Raw genomic sequence first — 19,085 nt, 5'->3', positions numbered from 1 at the left:
AGCTGAGACCAGACAACCATTAATTAGATTTATTGAGACAGGCGCGTATCATATCGCCATACTACCGTGTACGGTAATGTCCTTTAGAGGGAGAATTTCGTTCCTAATTAAACATTTGTTTATACAGCAGCCAGGCGGACAATTCAGGACAAGGAAAACTTCATTTTCATGGTAAAGTTGTCACAACTGAGAGAACACAGAAACTCTGTTACTCAAACTACCAGGGTCAAGTTGACCCTGACTTTGGCGACTCTGGAAAAAGGCTGCAGAGATATTTGATTCTGATTGGTATGTTAAATGAGAGGGCGTGTTCCAACACAAAATTTCATAGGTTTTAATATCGCCCGCATCGAATTTTAATCAGTCTAAGCTTTTCCTACGAGAGGAGACCCAAAAAGTATGACTCCGGAAATTTGCAAGAAATTTCCGTAAAACAACTGTTGTCCAAAAAGGGGACGATTGTCGAAAGGAACCGACGAACTAATTTACTGATTAGAGGGAGGAACGTTGAAAGCAAAGGTAGTATGACAATTCTATGTAATTTGTTGATGCCATATATAATGCTTTGCTGAAGTTATTTACTTGTATCTGCATGAATCATTCTTCTACATTCGTGTAATAATTTGCTTTATGAAGTATAACTGTGTTGAGTTTATGCATAGGAAGTTGTACATTAATCTTCTTTAGATAAGTTTGACGAATTGTTTGAATTTGTCGTCTTGTTTGCATAAGAATTATGTTTTAAGAATTTAATAAATTATATTAGTTAATATGATTACAAGAATCCGTGTGAATTCGCCGAATTTAGAAGATTTCATGTATGATTAAGAATAAGTGTGTATTGACGGAAATGATCTAGTAATTGATTGATGTGATGTATCCTATTTATTCGCTGTGTAAATTGAGGCTGGCTCAGAACCCCAGGCCTCGCGTATGTGTTAATGTGTAAGGTCAAGGCGTAACAAATTAGCCATTTGACTAACTAGGGTCATTATAGGACATGTGGAGTCGATTGATAGCCTTAGCGTCTGTTTAGCACTTATAGTGAAATCTGATAATGAGGGAGAATAATGAAGAATTAACTGTTTCATAAATAACGGGAAATTTAGGTTGTCTCTATTTATATTTATTTAAAAGGGAGAAAATAGCTCCTGAGACGTATCATTCTGGGACGAATGAGGTGGTGTCATTCTGAGACCTATATGGAGAAGCATAGAGAAGAGTGCAGTGAGACGTATTATCCTATGACGCAATCCTGCGACGTATTAATTTCTGAAGACTTATTCTGAGAGTGTCTTGAGACGGATGGTAGAAAGTTTCATCCTGAGATCCAAGGGTCTGAACAGCAACAGAGGAAGCAAACAGACTGAGGACAAGCAGGTTATGAAATCGTACAAGACGTTGACTTCGATTGTTCACTCGATCCTATGATGAACTAAATCTATCAGTAAACAGATCGGCTATTTTATTTAAATCTATTTGCGTTTTTCTTTGTATTTCGGTGGAAGTTAAATTTCTAAAAGTAGAGTACATTCCTGATGTAATGAATTTTCACAGTGTTTGTATGTAATTGATTAAATTGTTTGTTTACATGTACGGGGGCTCGTGTTGGTTTGTTCTATATACCTGCTCAGATTTCTATCTATTCCACCTATAAGTTTCACCACTTATATTTCTATTTACTCGAACCGGGCAATAACATCGAGGGCGGTCAACCCCTAGATAACGAAAACCAAATACAGAGGGACATTCACTCCCCCCGTGTAACAGTTCCTGTATAAATCCTAGTTTTCCTCTCTTACTGGGAAATGGAACAGCTCGGTTGCAAAAGAGTCAGATTCATACCAAGAGCTTTATGGGTTTAGGCCAGTCATGGGCAACTTCCTCCAGGCTGCAGGATGAAAAAGTGATTTTTAATGGATAGAACCAGGTCACTGACCGGATCTGGCTCAGGGCCAACTGCTGTCTTAGGCCTCCACAACAACTATCAAAGATTAGGGTCTTTCTTGTAAGTTCTCCTGATTATTTCTAACAAACCAAAGAGACTCATATCTGCCAGTGCATACAATAGCAAATCTGGTTCTCTAAAGTTGGCAGTTGAATTGGACTCACAAGTGAGAACATACAGTTTCTGTTTTTATTGTTTTTAAAATTATTTTTATCTGACCCTTACATGTGAGAAAGGTTCAGCAGACCAAAAATGAACACAGTTACTTCCCTTACAACACACGCTCAATACTGGCATAATGTAGTGTTTTTATTACAAAATTATAAACAAAAATGTCAAAATTTCAAATGGTTTAAATATGCTAATGATATTAATCATTACATTTGTCCCAATGAAGTGTAATAAACATTAAAAATTGTATGCTTTGCTAATCATTGAGATTTTTATTCCATATAACGAGTTCATGATTTGAGGGAATAGTGCAGAAAAGATGATTCTGTATATCCATGTCTCATGAAAAGAATTTACAGAAGTAAACCATTTCGAAAACCTTGTTATATTCTTCCATGAAAAGCATCACTTGTACAATATTTTATCGACCACTTTTCACATCTATGATCTTGAAGAAATATTTTTACATAAAACAACATATTAAACAATGACTTACAGTTACTTGCTTTCATACCCAGAAAAAAGTAATATTTTTCATAATAATTCAGTTAGAGTTCTTTATGGAACGTATTCATACAACAAGATCCAGCGAAAGACCGGACACTAAATAGTATTTTAAAAAATTGTTTTCTCAACACTGTGAAGTATACAGTTTTTTAAAATCCTAACGTGATGAACAGTTTGATAATTACAAGCAAATCACAATGTTAAACATTACATATCTAGCAATACAACACACCTGGATCTGATAATATACTGATAACATTTTAGCAACATACATCCAAACTTATTTTGGTTCCTACCTCAGTGCAGTCCCTAATGCTAGTTTTGACTAGTGTAGTTTTCTGAAATAATGAGCAGAAAGTATTTACTTTTGCGTTTACTCTTCAATCAAAAAAGAAAGGTAGATTTAATAATAATTTTTGTTGATTTTTGAAAACATTGATGAAGTACAACATAATAAGGAGTATGGATATCACCAAAACCAAAAGTATGAACTCTAATGTGGATCTGAAAGATATATATTGAAATATAAAAATCTGGATACTTCTAAGGGTCTCACTGATTGTTTAGGAAAATGACAAGGCTGTTGTCTGACTTTGATAATATTTTCAGTATCTATCAATGATTTAATTTCACATTTAAAACTTAAATGCAGTCTATTTCAGGAAACACTGAAAAAGTCTTTGCAATTACAAGGAAGACGATATTGGTGTTTTGATACTGGGTGTGTCCTAAAACATCAAATAAATGGTATTTAGCATTTCTGTGATGAAACTAGCATGATATTAAATTTAGGACAAACTAAAATTACTGTTGTTAGAATTGGGGAATATCTTAAATAATGTGTGAATCTTGAAAGACAAACAAATTATGTGGATGTAACTTACTGCAAATATTTCTAGCTTATTTTTCATCTTTAAATTCATCTGGACAAAAGAAAGCCCATGTTAGCAGCTCAGATAAGGAAATTGATATAACACGTATCTTTAGTTACATATACATGATGACAGGGGCAGGTACCTGTTAGCTATAACTTTCTGAAATGTATTAAATATTGAAAGATGAGAATACCATATACTTGATACAACAATTCTATCTGATGTTAAGATTACATGAAGCAACTTGGTTGAATAAAATTAAGGAGCCATCATTGCATCATGGTTCTGATTACTGTATATATTACCATTAGCATACGGGTCTATCTGCAAAAACCATAGATCTGGTCTGCCAATGTATTATGCAACAGCAGATCCGGGTCTCTACAGTTTGCAGTAGGATTCGACTCATACTTGAATATATAAGGTATGTTTGACTAGCTCAGGAAGTGGGAAAAAGGAAGGTATTTCTTTCTCTATTGTTGCAAAGAGGGGAAAGATCTGGTTTACCAAAATTGGCCAAGTGATATTTTAGATTTTCACATTTGTACATACAGTAGTTAATACAAAAAACGCTTATGATCTGGAATATCTCTCTTTTGTTCATTGCATAAACTTAAGGCTAGCAACTGGAAGTTATGATAAAATTTACAGGGATATTGTGACCTCTATTTTAAGACTAATGTTCCTTTATTAGATGATTAATATCATTTTCTTTGTTTGCCAGTAATATTTATTCTGTTAACATGTTAACAGAGTTTGTGTTCTTCTCCTTTATGAGCAATAAGAATGGTATGTGATAAGTAATCTATCATAATCCCAATTATTATGATGTGTTTTATGCCATGTGATTGGTTTTAAATGATCATGTGATTCTTATGATGTGTTTTATGCCAAATGATTGGTTTTAAATGATCATGTGATGTGTTTTATGCCATGTGATTGGTTTTAAATGATCATGTGATGTGTTTTATGCCATGTGATTGGTTTTAAATGATCATGTGATGTGTTTTATGCCATGTGATTGGTTTTAAATGATCATGCGATTCAGATCTGGATTTTTTTTACACAACAGTAAATTCTGGGACCTACTTTTACTTCCCAATTGGAATACAGTGCTTTTCTGTCAAGCTTTGCCTGTGTCACCTTGTGACAACATCATAATAATAACAACACCTGTGACCTTCTCTTCAGGTCAAATTTGGGAACAGCAGACAAAACCTCCAATTAGAAGTTCAAACATTGCAACTGCAAATCCTCTGTACACCTAACTCTCAACAATGTTGCCCCTCCAAAAAATATGGTAGGTTTCAAGAGCCAATACACCTTCATAAAGAACTGAATTTTTGCTTGACTTTGTGTTTTCAATAAAAGTCTTGGTCAATAACATAAAAGTAGCAGATACAAAAAATTGGATTCATCATTTTTGGGGTGGAAAAATTGAACTGCCCAGAAAGCAGGAACAACAAATGCTAAATGCATGAAATACATTTACTCAATAAATAAATCACAGTGACCCTCGTTAACTCTTTTCTTGTGATCTTGAACAGGGCTAGGTCATCCCAGCCTGCCAAAGATAAAATGGTACACATAGTGCTGCATCAATGATAAATGATGTTGATTGATAACCATTGAAATGCAAGGACAGAACTAGGTATTCTGATGCTGTGTGAAGAGAATATTTAAGAAAGAAAACTACAAGTCATATGAAAATGAATGCATTTTGATAAAATCCAAAGATCTGATGGCAGAAAGGTGGAAAATTGGAATTAAATGATTAAATGTTCATGCTTGGGTATTTATTAAAGTGTAAATTTGTACTCAGTCACTCACAAAGTTAGAATACAGTTTTTCAGACTTTATTTTGCACGTGGTTAGAAATTATACATTTTGTTAAATACACAATCACAAACATTTAATAATATAATAATATCTGCATACAGCTCTGCATCTCAGTGAAATTCTCATCTCTGAAATGGTTTAAGTCTGAAATTTATTAGGTTATCCTTAGATTTGTTTGTATATAGTCAACTTTCTTTAGATTTACTTCATACCAGTGATTTATCTTCTTGCTTGCTTCAATTCATAAATTAAACATAAAACATGTTATAATTTTACACTGATTTATAATCTGAACTAAGACATTTTTACACTGATATCTATGGCACTTTAAACTAATAAAGTTCGTTCTGTTTTGTGTATTACGGGCCAGAGGCCCAATATATTACTGATTAAAAATTTAAAAAATAAGCACATTTTCATGAAAATGTTTTAAAAACTCTTCTTTAGCTCAGCAAACTCTTGTACAAAAACACTGCCAGCTTTGCATAAAGAAGTGCCAATGGTGAAATGTTCCCAAGTCCAATCACATTCATGTCAAATCATATAAAATCTCTTATCATAGAAACACTTTGTTCCAAGATCTGATCATTGCCCATCAGTGATTTGTGCTATACACATTTTCAAACAATCCCTTGTTCACCATTCTGGACCACTTGATGCTAGTTCATATCTTTGTTCTCTCAGTTTGTTTCTCCTGCAATAAAGTGAAGCAAAGTTAGAAAAGAAACTGATAATGTTGTTATTACACTGCATCATGACAGCATGTGATAAATATAATTCTGACTTAGTCATTATCAACATCATATAAATGTTATACAGCATTATATGCCACTCTCTTGCAGGCATTCATAATACTCATCTTCAACTCAACACTCCATTGAGAATAAATAAAGTCTATTATTGTTATTAATTAAAACGCTCCCCATTTATAACATTCTTCCAGATATAACACAATTCAGATATAACATGGGTACCACTATGAACTCCAGAACCAAATTATTACAGTTATTGTATTTGAATTAGTTTGTCAAATGTATGACAATATGGGTTGAAAGACAACAAGAAACTTATTATTCAGGATGCATCAGGGAATAAAATGCAGCAATACAATATTTAACTTGCCATAAACAATCTTACTATATCTTGGAAGAAATTTTCCTGATTTCCCTGAGTTTGAAAAATTCAACTCATTTTTTAAAACAATTAATAAAGGAAAAAGGTTTTCATGCATTAAATTTTATATTTTATAACTAAAATGTGATTTTACATCCATTTAATAATTTCTGCCTCAAATGGGCTTGAAAATTCCACATGTCCATTCCTATTTATAAGAAGAAAGTGATGAGAGGCGAGTAACTTTTTTCAAGCTGCTAAGATTGGACAAGTTGCATTTTATGATTTCATCATTATGTACAATGTAGGATAAGTAAAACTGATGCTGGACAAGTAAACAATACAAAACACTTGTCCTGCACAACAAGCTAACTTAAAAACTTTTGATTCTGTACTAAGTAAGATATTGTAAAACTCAATACGATGAGAGTGAAACCAGGAAATTATTTCGTTAGAAAAGTTTAGTGAAACCAGGCCCTGATTTCATTAAAAAGATTTAGCCAAACCAGGCCTTGATTTCATTAGAAAGTTTAGTGAAACCAGGCCATAAAAAATTTGTGAAACCAGGCCATGAATTCATTGGAAAAGTTTTGTGAAACAAGGCCCTGATTTCAGTAGAGAAGTTTAGTGAAACCAAGTCCGATTTCACTGGTAATGTTTTGTGAAACCAGGCCCTGATTTCATTGGAAAAATTTTGTGAAACCAGGCCATGAATTCATTGGAAAAGTTTAGTGAAACCAAGCTCTGATTTCATTGGAAAAGTTTAGAGAAACCAAGCCCTGATTTCATTGGATACATTTAGTGAAACCAGGCCCTGGTTTCAGTAGAGAAGTTTATTGAAACCAAGCCCCGATTTCACTGTAAATGTTTTGTGAAACCAGGCCCTGATTTCAGTGGAGAAGTTTAGTGAAACCAAGCCCTGATTTCTGAATCACAGGAAATGTTTTGTGAAACCAAGCACTGATTTCACTAACTTCTCTTTTTATTGCTGGTAAATGCATTCTTTACATTACCTTGCAATACTTTTTGACAATAGTGAGATTATACTCAGATGTAGAGATAACAGAAATAATGAAAATACTTCAGTTTTATGGAAATTGTTAATTCTTAAAAAACTATATCAGGATTTCTTAAAGTTGAGGAAATCCTCACATTATCCTCACAGATATTGCAAGACTATCCATAGGTAAAGTTAAGATACTTTTTGTTCACCATTACATGTGCATAATGTTCGCAAAAAATAAAAACATATTTCAATCATAATTTGATGATAAGAATCTAATATGTTTAGAGAATCTGGTCCTGATTCGAACTTTACCAAAGTTTTAAAAAATTCTCCCCAAATTATTGTTTTAAAAAAATATCTTTCTTCCTGCTTGTTTACCAACAATCAAATGTTTCACAGAATATTTAATAGGTAGCAGGGATGGATTAAAGCACAATTATAATGTGTTAACTTCCTCTGATAGGAGTCTTTCTTTACCTTTGATGAAATTATGGAGATTTATTCAAATCCACGGAATTCCTGAATTTTTTGGTTTTTTTTCAAAATAAAAAGATTTACAAGTGTTTATTATTAAAACAAAACCAATACTTTGCACTCTTTCCACTATCTCCACCTCTGACAAAACTTCTGATACTGTTTGAAGTATATCATAATGAAAAACGACAATCTGAGGAGATGCAACACAGTGGATCTGGATTACACATTTACAGGTGGGTATGTTTTACACACAGGTAAATACTATTCATAATTATTACCTTGTTATATTAGTGGTCAAGATTTTGATGGTAGACATTGTAATCAATCTTTCATCACTCTGTACAACCTGGGCCTCATGTTCATGCACAACCCGTGCTGAAATAGAAGAAAAAGAAAATTACCTACCAAATGTTCTTGTCCATATAGGCAAGACATAAAAGTACTTTAAATTCTAATACTTTTGGTGCTGTAACAATTTTTGTGAATTCAATCAATTTATCAGATTTGCAAAATGCATATTTTTTATTTGCTCATTTGAATTATAAATACTGAAAAACTAGTGCCATTATAGATTTTCAAATTTAGCTGTCTTCCTAAATTTTCCAAAGCTGTATGCCAATGAGAATGTTTTCATTTACAGTAATAGACTTACTTGATCCTGAGCTGCTGGGTCGCTCTCTCCATTCTTTTACTCGCTTGTGTATTGTCTCTTTAATGACAGCTGTGATTTGCAATAGAGCCAGGTAACTGGTAATCTCTGGACATAGTCAAGAAGTATAAATTTGGTCTTCATATTTGGGGCGGTACAGCATCACACAAATGTGAAATAAATCTATGTTCTAAAATTTCCTATTTTTTAAAATGTAAAATATTATCATCTCAAATGTGTGTGTGTGTGTGTGTGTGTGTCTGGGAAGGGCAACTTCTACACATAGAAGTAACTTAATTTAATAGAAATTACCAATGATTGGCTAATCTGACCAGTGTGAACTTCAGATGGATGTTATTAAACCTATAGCCAAGAGTTTCTCATTACAAATCAAAATTAGTTGCCAATTTTTACATCACGGTTGCACAAATGCAGATGGTTAAAGTTAGTGCTGATTTCTCTGAAGATTCAAAACTAAACTGTCAAGCTTGGCTATGCTTTTAAAAATCTCAATACTGCATGCCAATGTATGAAATAAGGAAAAATTCCATAAAAAAGTAAGTATCTTTACTTTTTGTTCTTCTGAATTCCTCATTAATTTTCTGAAAGTTTTGATTTTCCTTCTATTATGAATGTTAACAAATGTGACCCAGGACTCGTGTCATGTACCAATGTACACGTTTGTCATGAGTGAGTGAGTGAGTGAGTGATCGATCACGGTGCATGATTCCTGTGCTTCACAAGTAGTAAAATTAATCCCCGCCAAACTAACAAAAGCTTCTGGCATTCCTACTCTAGTTCCTGAGATGGACAATACCTCAAGCAGTACGAGTTGTGAAGATGTAGAGCATTTGTCTTTCAAGCAGTACGAATTGTGAAGATGTAGAGCACTTGTCTTTCATGCAGTACGAGTTGTGAAGCTGTAGAGCACTTGTCTTTCATGCAAGTGAAAGACAAGGGATTGAATATAATTTTAAACAATTATACCCTTCAAGTCTGGTCTATTTCATACCATTTCATCTCATAATAAATCCCACATTCAACAAGTGAGTGCTTTCATTTCAAGCTGAAATAAAATACAGCTCACACATATATGGATTGTACAGCTGTATGGTCAGTTTGTGAATCCCATCATAAACGGGCATATCAGACAGCTGGCAGTATGTCAGACTTTACAAAAAAAATAAACTGTATTATAGTAGAACTTGTCTTGAAAGACCACCCCTACATCTTCCCACCATCCAGCCAATGTTTGTGGGTTCTTAAGACTGTAAGTTACTGACCCATACAAGCGTATAGAAAATGGATGAAAATTCAAATCTAAATAAAAGAAAAAAATATTGGCTTTCTTTAATGCAATTCAATTCCATTTTAAATGAAGAAAGTAAGCAGATTTAAAATTGTCTTTAAACATCACCACATACATAAACATGTGTGCAGACACATAATAACAATCACTATGGTAGTAAATAGCAAATATACCATGTTTTTATCTTTAAAATCCATTGGACAGTGGAACAGTCTTTAACTAGATCCAAACTTTGCTGCTCAGAACAGTTCAGTGGAGAATTTGAAGGTGATGTGTCATCTTTGTATGCATTAAAAACTGTTGTTAAATTTTCCTCTGCATTGAAAATGATCCTCCAGCAATGAAGGCACATCAAATATGCAATAGCCACATTAGTTAGAATGTAAAATCTTAGTTTTCCTGAAGGTAGCTAACAGCTGCCCATGTTCATATGGTGTTTGCAATGAATAAATTGCTCCTCCTTGTTACTGCACTTCACAAATTCAAACTCCATCAACAAAGAGTTCTGAAATTTAGTTTCGTTTGCTGGACTTGCTTGCTAGATTGCTTATCCTAACATGAGTCACAGCTGGATTCTGACATTCTGCCCTTCATTCTGACATTCTGTCCTTCAAACTGACATTCTACCCTTCATTGTGACATCCTGCCCTTCAAACAGAGTTGCACTATCCCATCTAATTATGTTTTGCATTATATATATATGGAGCAAAATCCACCTTCAAAGAAATGTTGGTGCTGATCATGCACTTGTCAATAAACTTTAACAAGATGGCCTAAGCATTCAGGCAAGGGAATTAATAGCTTACATTTCTTTCATATGCATTTGTTTGATTTAATGAACATCAAGCAATTGGGTTTTTCCAATCTGTGTGTTGTACCTATAAATTAACAAAATGGGATCTCCCACAGCAGTGCTGCAAGAACTCAAGACACAAAATCACCAGGATATTCTCAGGCAATTAAGCAATTTGTGGAGCTGTGGTTTCTTTATCTCTGACCACCTTTACCTTTTAATTGCCTCTGTATCTATTAATTTCATAAACTACGATGATGTCTATTAATATGACGTACATCTAACTACTTTTTGTATAGGTTACACTCTGATATAAATCATGGTGTCATCAACGTCTCTCTTTTTTCATAAGATTTAATGGACATTATGTTTTGATAAACACGACCATGTCAAGGGGACTGGGAGACAAAAATTGTATTTTTCTAATGAGATGCTAAGTGTTATGCATATTTAATTTAATTGTTTGTTTGTTAGATTTTTTTAAAAATTCCATTACATGCTATTGTAATGTAACATTATTTACTATATTTGACTTTGTCTGGAATTGAAACATTGTATCTAGTTGCTGATCTTGTTCCAAAATCAGTAACAGTTTTGGTAAACAACTTATTTAAAAATATGTTTCTCAGAGTAAGAATCATTGTGTCAAGGTTATACCTGGATGACATGACAAGTATCATGTGTCAATTAGTAAACAAACTTCTATTTTTTTTCCAGAAGAATGAACTTTTGTCCCTAATCTGGGAATCTGTTTTGCGTCTTAATTAGGCATGTAACTGATGTTGTGATAAAGGCTTGTCAGTCAGGCTTAAACATTTGATACGTTAAGTTTTATTATGTTGTGACCAGTTTGGGCTAAATTTTTATTTTCTTCAAATTATTGAATTCAAGTTATTATTTTCTCAGGAAATATTAAAGTTGCTCTGGTATAATTCTTGGACAAAGACATTCACTAGAATTTATATGGAATTCAAAACTGGAATATTTTCTGTGATTCAACAAGAGACAGTTGACATATCAGTACAGCGCTGGCTATTACAGACATCATCGCCTTCCATCTTGAATTTCATCAGGATTTGAACTGAGATTCACTTTTCATTGATAGGACTTGTGTTTTTTAATTCTTGGATTACAATTTGGATTTAATTTGTAAAACTGTAAGTTAATTTTTCTAATTTTTTACTTTGTATTCAAGGGAAATAAATTATTTGTTAAATTTTACAAAGCTTGTTGTCTGCACTCTTTTCTGTTACTTATTTTAAGAGCATAGACTTGTAACACTAAGTACTTGCAGTTTTGAACCCCTTCTGCCAGACAGGTCTTAATAAGGCGATTGAATAAATAGTTATCACTGAATGAATTGCTGTGATGCCCATCAGTTTTTAATGTTCTTATGTACATCTCTCACTGTATGACTAAATGATGAATTAAAGAAGGGATAAGAATCATACAAAATTTAAATCAAATGCAGACAGAGTATATGATATACTGTCACAGATTACATTTTAAATGTTGCCCTGACATCCAGAGGTACGCATGAGACTTTACTATGGTGCACCCTTAAAGGTGACTTTGTTTAAAGTATCACAAAAATGTTTTCAAATTATCAACCATTTCTTCTCCAAATATAAATCGCTTGCCACTTTGTTGATCAAGAAAAGGAAATGGATTTTGATAACATTCATATGTATGTATGTATGTATGTATATATGTATGTATGTGTGTATATATATATATATGTGTGTGTGTGTGTGTGTGTGTGCATGTATGTGTATATATATATATATATATAAATGTATGTATGTATGTATGTGTGTATATATATATATATATATATATATATATATATATATATATGTATGTATGTATGTATGTATGTATGTATAGTACATACAGACTCCTCTTCCTTATCTATATCAATGATCTACCAGTAAATAATGAATCCACAAATACAGATTTGTTTGCAGATGATGCAACCTTGTATACATCTAGTTCTGATACTGAAGTTATCCAAATGAGATTAAACTCAGACCTTATTAGAGTCCAAAACTGGGCACAACAAAATAGGTGGTAATTAATGAAGGTAAAACAAAATGTATGATTTTGGGGACATCACAAAAGCTACACAAGTTAGGGAACCCAAAACTATCTCTTGCAATAAATAATCATTCATTAGAAAATGTCAAACATGAAAAGCTTGTAGGTGTGTCCGTAGATAATAATTTATTATGGAATGACCATATTGATAAGCTTTGTCAAACACTGTCATCCAAAATTGCCCTTCTCAGCAGAATCAAGAAATATTTACCTATGGAAACTTGCAGTCTATACTACAAGTCATATATTCTTCCAATAATGGATTATTGTTCTAATGTATGGGGAAACTGTACTAAATCTGAGCTTGACAGGATTTATAAACTTCAGAAACGAGCAGCATGTGTAATTTTAGATGCATCTGTTGATCATCCCTCAAAAGCATTATTTACAGAACTCAAATGGTTCACAATATATGACAGGATAGATTTTCACAAGGCAGTTCTTTTATATAAATGTCTACATAGAACTGCACCAGAGTATCTTCAGGACTTATTCAGGCCTTTTTCAGCACAATACCAGTTGAGATCAATATCACATGGAAACCTTCTAGTACCAAAACCAAGAACAGAGCAATTTAAAAAGAGCTTCCAATACTCTGGTACAGTTCTGTGGAATAAGCTTCCACTACATGTACAATCTGCTGAAAATATTAGAGTATTTAAGAAAAGATATCATGAGCATGCATGTGTTTCTAATAGATAAAGGAATTTAGTATTTTAATATTAAACATGTTAAAATAAACACTAATTATTGCTATCTTCATATAATGTGCATTGTTATACTCTCCTTAAGAGGGCCTCAAGGGAGAATAGTCCTTGACTAATGAGTCACCCTCTATAAATAAAGCATTATTATTATTATTATTAGTATGTACGCTGTATCAATGATATACTGTGAGATGTATACATTTTTCATTAAAGGAAACGAGGCTTGCCAAGTTTCCTTTCAATGAAAATTTTATACAAGTGATATATCATTGATACAGCATACATACTATACATATATTTTATTTATACCACATACAAATACACACATTTGCACTTTAAATGGAGTTATGATATGCTCCTGGTAACTGTGTATTGACCAAGTGATTGAATTCCTCACATTCCTGTGAGTGTGCCCACTAAAAAGCAAGTTCTACGATTTTTCTTATTGTTCACAATTACATATGCAAATTAATAAGTTGATTGTTTTCTTTCTGAGTTTCTATTTTTATTCATATTTATTAAATCAATATAAGACAAACTCATGATTAAAACATGAAATATGGTTTTTATGAAGAAAACAGTGCACTTCAAAAACAGTTGGTTCTTGTACACTGAACTTGAACTGTCAGGCATTCATGTACTGGCATATGGAAATTAGCATGGAATAGAAACTAAGCAAAATGATGAACCAACAAGAGGTAATTAAAATATTTTAATGTATTGACAGTTCATCTAAGTCATTATTCTGCTTTAATGAACATTTCAAAAGACCCTCTCTCTCTCTCTCTCTCTCTGTCTCTCAGTGGTGTCACTAGGGTAGGTGTCACCCAGTGCAGTAACTCATGGTCTCACCCTCATCAACTTCCTTCAAAAATTTAATTTTTTTTATAAACAGTCATTTTGGTGTCACCCCCTCTGAATGTGTCACCCAGTGCAGTCCACACACCCCTTAATGATGCCACTCTCTCTCTCTCTCTCTCTCTTCTTTGGATGGTTTGACTAAAAAAATCCCCAACGTTCGTATTTTCGCTGGTATCTAGCTATGATAATCCAAAGAGGGGAGGGGTAATTTTTATATTTAATAATTAATAATTGAATTTTAGAAGATTATAATAGGTTTAAGAATCAACAACAACAAAGCATTAAATACACTACAGTATATGTCCCTCATAAGCTCGTAACCGACAAATTTAACATGTAGGCTTAGTGTCGACTGGTGATTGCAACTATGTATCATTGATATTACAAAAACTAGACAGATCTCATGGAAAGCATAAACATACCATTACAATGAACCAGATTTACTGTAGGTTACTTGGTTTAATGTTTTTGTCCAGCATGTTTTTTGCTCTCACTCCAGATTTTTGCTTTTTTTTTTGTCCCTTACGCACCAGAGGGGAATGGGGAATGGAAAAAAAAGGATTCCAATGAAATTGTGTACCAGTTTAATTTCATTTAGAAAACAGGGACAATTAATACTTTTTATCATTATTTTCATATGTCATTTATGATTAATGAATGAGTAGAAATTCACCATTGATCTATAGGCCTGTAGTTGAAAGAATGTTTATATGTTCGTATTATTGCGCCTTGGGCAGATCACAATTTGATATATCAATAGTGTTGGTATATCAATTTGCTTTATAACAACACTTTAAATGCCATGTTATTTTTAATGTATGTGGTATAAATATATATATATATAAGGCAAAAGAACCTGAATCATCCAGCTATAATTTACTGTTCCATAGATGCTTCATCCCTGGAGTTTCACTGATCTATTGTGACTTTACGTTTTTCAATTATTGTCGATTTCATGCTTCCTAACTTTAATGATCCAACAAACAATGATTTTTCTGTAGTAACAATAGGATTTCTTTCCCCATCTATTAATTTCAGTACAAAATAAAAATGTAACTTTTATCCAAACAACCAAAACTGATGCTCATGAAAATTCACAGAATTACAATGCAAACTGATTTCAGCTTGTAAGATCGACACAAGTTCCAACACCATGCCAAAGGATACGTGCTAACCTCATGATTGGCACACAGTTGGCAAAGCCCTCCAATCTGAGGAGTTTCTCAGCCTCAAAAAAAAGTTTACGCCGCAACTTATCATTGGCCAGTGGAAGAATATTATCGACAGCATCCTTGAACTCCTTTTCAGACATAGCTGGTTGCTGAGCATCAGCACTCTGGAAAGGGATCAGTCGATTCTCCATCTGCAGAAGACATAAAGTGTAGAGAAATCTATCAAAATCAAAGATTTTTATATTAAAGTTCATTAAAACCTGTCTTAGCAACACTTAAATATAAAGAACACTACTGATGGTTATTTAATGGAAACTCATTTTCCTTTATAATGTCAACTTCATCAACAATGATTAAGGAAAGGTCATCATATTGATGTTTCATGTGAATTAGCAGATGACAGCAAAGATTTCTGACTAGGATGTAAAGCAAAGGGAGGAGGGGTAGGGCAGAAAGGTAATATCTTCAAAGATATTGTAGACCCTTTCTTGTAACAGGTTCATCTACAATGACTGAAGCAGGACAGTCATGTTTGATACGATATTTCATAAAGATGAATAGATGACAATGATGTTTTCAGATGGATGGATGGATGGATAGACAGACAGACAGACAGACAGACAGACAGATAGATAGATAGATAGATAGATAGACAGGAAATGAAGAAACCATTTTCCATAAAAGTTCTTTGAGACAAATGAAATGTACAAACAGATAATGAAACAATGTGCTGAAATTGATGAAATAAGAATGAAACTATCTCACATCCAGGAATCTGGGTTCTCTGTACTTGAGGATGAGATGTATGAGAAAATGGGCCACCAGCTGGCTTGAGATCTTGTTTTCACTAAAGGATGTATAGCTCATCTGTAGTGTCTCAAGGTCATCCTCCTGCAAATAAAAATTCGTCCAAATGATACAATAATTTACATCAAAGCAAATGGAACTACAGGTACTCCCTGGTTGAGGAAGAATAAATATTTTCTTTAAATAAACAAATTACTTGGACTTTAAACTTCATTTTAAGGATGATATTCCTAATCACTATTAATTTATTGTTGATATGTTTCAAGGTCAATGACCCAAAAATTTGAATGGCTCTTACCAGACATTTATTTAATTACTGAAAACCAGCAAGGCAGAAAGAAGTTGGTCAATTTTAACATAAAAATCATTCAAAGAAACTATAATAAGTCTTAGCAACAAAAAAAAAATTTTTTTTTGATGTACGTATATTGAATAATTAAATGTGTCAGAAATATGTCATTTTGGGTTCTGGATTTGCTGTTACTTAAGTTTATGTACATACCTTTCATGCTGGTCTAATATTCTCTTAAATATTCTATGCATTAAAATGATTTGTTCTTTCAGACACTATTCAATACAATTTAGCCCAATAACAGTAGTTTATTCCACTCTGTTTCTAAAAACTAATTATTAACTGTCAACAAGCAGTCTTACTACTGTCATTGACAGACTATCTAGACAAAAAAAACTGTACTTTACTCTTCAGATAATTCATGTATTAAAGTAAATTACCAATTTTACAGAAATATTTTGTCTGGGAAATTTATTGTCATGATTGTATATTGATGCATCTATCAAGTGCAATGCTGGTCGGAAGTGGGTTATGTAGGTAAACTAGGTTGTAATATATCCTTTCTTGCCAATAAAGATAACTGGCATGATCATATTTCAATGTTCTTTCAAAATAAAGAAATCTGTTTGCATTTCTAGTGTTTGCTTTCATTTTTCTTTGTAAAACTTTGACGGATTGTTCATCATGTGCAATGTAGTGCTACTGGTGATAAATCCCACTAGAACAATTTCTACAAATATGACCCAGTTCTGATATCAATATCATTTCATAACATAAAGATTGTCTTTCAAAGCAAAGCATATAACCAAAAAAATATACATTCATTACATTGTTGTTGTTGTTGTTGAGTTTAATTATAGTGGCATGCGCACAACTGTGCATGTGCCACTTTTTTCTGACTGCACCGCAGCCGGCTAGTTGTTCCTGGGGAAGGGAATGGTGCCACCTCCCCCAGGTTTTTATGGATTCAAGGAACCCTGATAGTTTGGCCTCAATCTGTGGGTCCATAAAGGTCCCTTACAGTTGAATGGTTGGCTGTCATTAATGGAAAGGAGAGCTCGGGAACGGTCCTGCTTGCTTTACATCGCTGGTTTCTTGTTGCATTTGCCTGGTGTTTCTTGCTATTTTTTTTGGATTTTTTTTTTCTTCTTCTTCAAAATGTTCTAAAAGGTGGGGGGGACGTTCTATTCTGTTTATAGAGGTTCTTAGTAGAAATCATGTATGAAGAAAGATTTTCAAGGTTATTATGGTATTACTAGTCGAGGTGTTTAGGGTGTGCTTCCTACGTTAAGTTATTTATAAGTTTTTAGATATTGCCTCTTTAAGTTATTTATTAATTAATGTTTATAGAGATTGAATGTTATTTATACTTTATTTAGCAAGAGACCAGAGTCCTAGCTGATTACACAGTTCGTTAAGGACATCTAGGACCGGAGTCCTAGCTGATTACTCGGTTCATTAAGGACATCTAGGACATCCGATTTTGCGGTTTCCTTAGTTTTTATAGGTGCTTCGTAAGTGAATTATTTATGAATACTTTTATAAAATTGAATGATATGTTATGGAGTTTTATGTGGTGGCTTCTAAATTTATTTAGCTAGTTACTGGGTCTTTTGGTTTTGTGGGGATAGTAATTATATTTTATTCCTAAGTCCTGCTGAGTCTATGAATTGATTTATATTTTTATATGCTGATTGTTTATTTTTATTACAGTCCATAAGTAACTCTGGGTATGTGTGTGGTGATCCAATCTCTTTTTGGTTTTTGATAAATATTTTCCGAGCGGGTTGATATTTTGGGCATATATTGAATACGTGGTGTAGATCTTCGGTGGTGTGGCAGTTAAAGCAGTTAATGGTTGCTGGTTTGGGTCCTATAAACCTTCCAAAACTGCTTGCTAGTTTAGTTTTTCCAGTTATTATCCTGTTTATGGTTTTCTGTTCTAAATAGGTACCCTTAGGTAGCTGTATGTTCCTATCTACATTTTTTTTGGTTTTGTGGTGCTTTTTACCTTTTGTGGAGGAGTTCCAAAATTCTTGCCATGTTTGGTCTATATATGTTTGTGCGAAGCTTAGTGCTTCTGTAGAGCTATAGTTAAGCTTGATAGAGTTTTGATCTCCTAGTTTGGTTTGTGCAACTTTGTCTGCTGTTTCGTTGCCAGAGATTCCAATGTGCGACGGTATCCACATGAGCTTGACTAACTGATGTGCTGTGATGAGATCATCGATTAATTGACATGCTCTGTCGAGGAATTGTTCCCTAGAGTGTGTATTGTAATTTTGGATCGATTTGATAACGCTTAGGGAATCGCTTATAATGAATGCTTTAGGTATTTGGTTGTCTTTGATCCATTGTAGTGATTCAAGTATAGCCCAGAATTCAGTGGTGTAAATGGAGCAATAGTCAGGTAATCTGGATCCTGTTTGTATATTGAATTCAGGGATGACTATTGCTGCTGCTGT

General features: G+C 33.3%; 1 protein-coding gene across 1 annotated transcript in view; it reads right to left on the bottom strand.

The window, feature by feature from the left end:
• Positions 1–5,341: 5,341 nt before the first annotated feature.
• LOC149795570 (uncharacterized) overlaps positions 5,342–19,085 on the bottom strand; it is a 64,298-nt gene continuing 50,554 nt past the window's right edge. Inside the window, exons 19-23 of the mRNA XM_089965402.1 lie at positions 16,290–16,415; positions 15,520–15,715; positions 8,589–8,693; positions 8,215–8,311; positions 5,342–6,034 (exon numbers count right to left, since the gene is read on the bottom strand). Coding sequence (XP_089821528.1) covers positions 5,977–6,034; positions 8,215–8,311; positions 8,589–8,693; positions 15,520–15,715; positions 16,290–16,415 — 582 coding nt within the window. The 3' untranslated portion in view covers positions 5,342–5,976. The remainder of the gene's footprint in view (positions 6,035–8,214; positions 8,312–8,588; positions 8,694–15,519; positions 15,716–16,289; positions 16,416–19,085) is intronic.

The sequence above is a fragment of the Sinohyriopsis cumingii genome, chromosome 7 (genome assembly GCF_028554795.1).
Source record: "Sinohyriopsis cumingii isolate HCF-2022 chromosome 7, ASM2855479v2, whole genome shotgun sequence".
Lineage (NCBI taxonomy): Eukaryota > Metazoa > Mollusca > Bivalvia > Unionida > Unionidae > Sinohyriopsis > Sinohyriopsis cumingii.
Note: the sequence above shows the minus strand (reverse complement) of the source record. Positions and strands in the feature narration are given on the sequence as shown.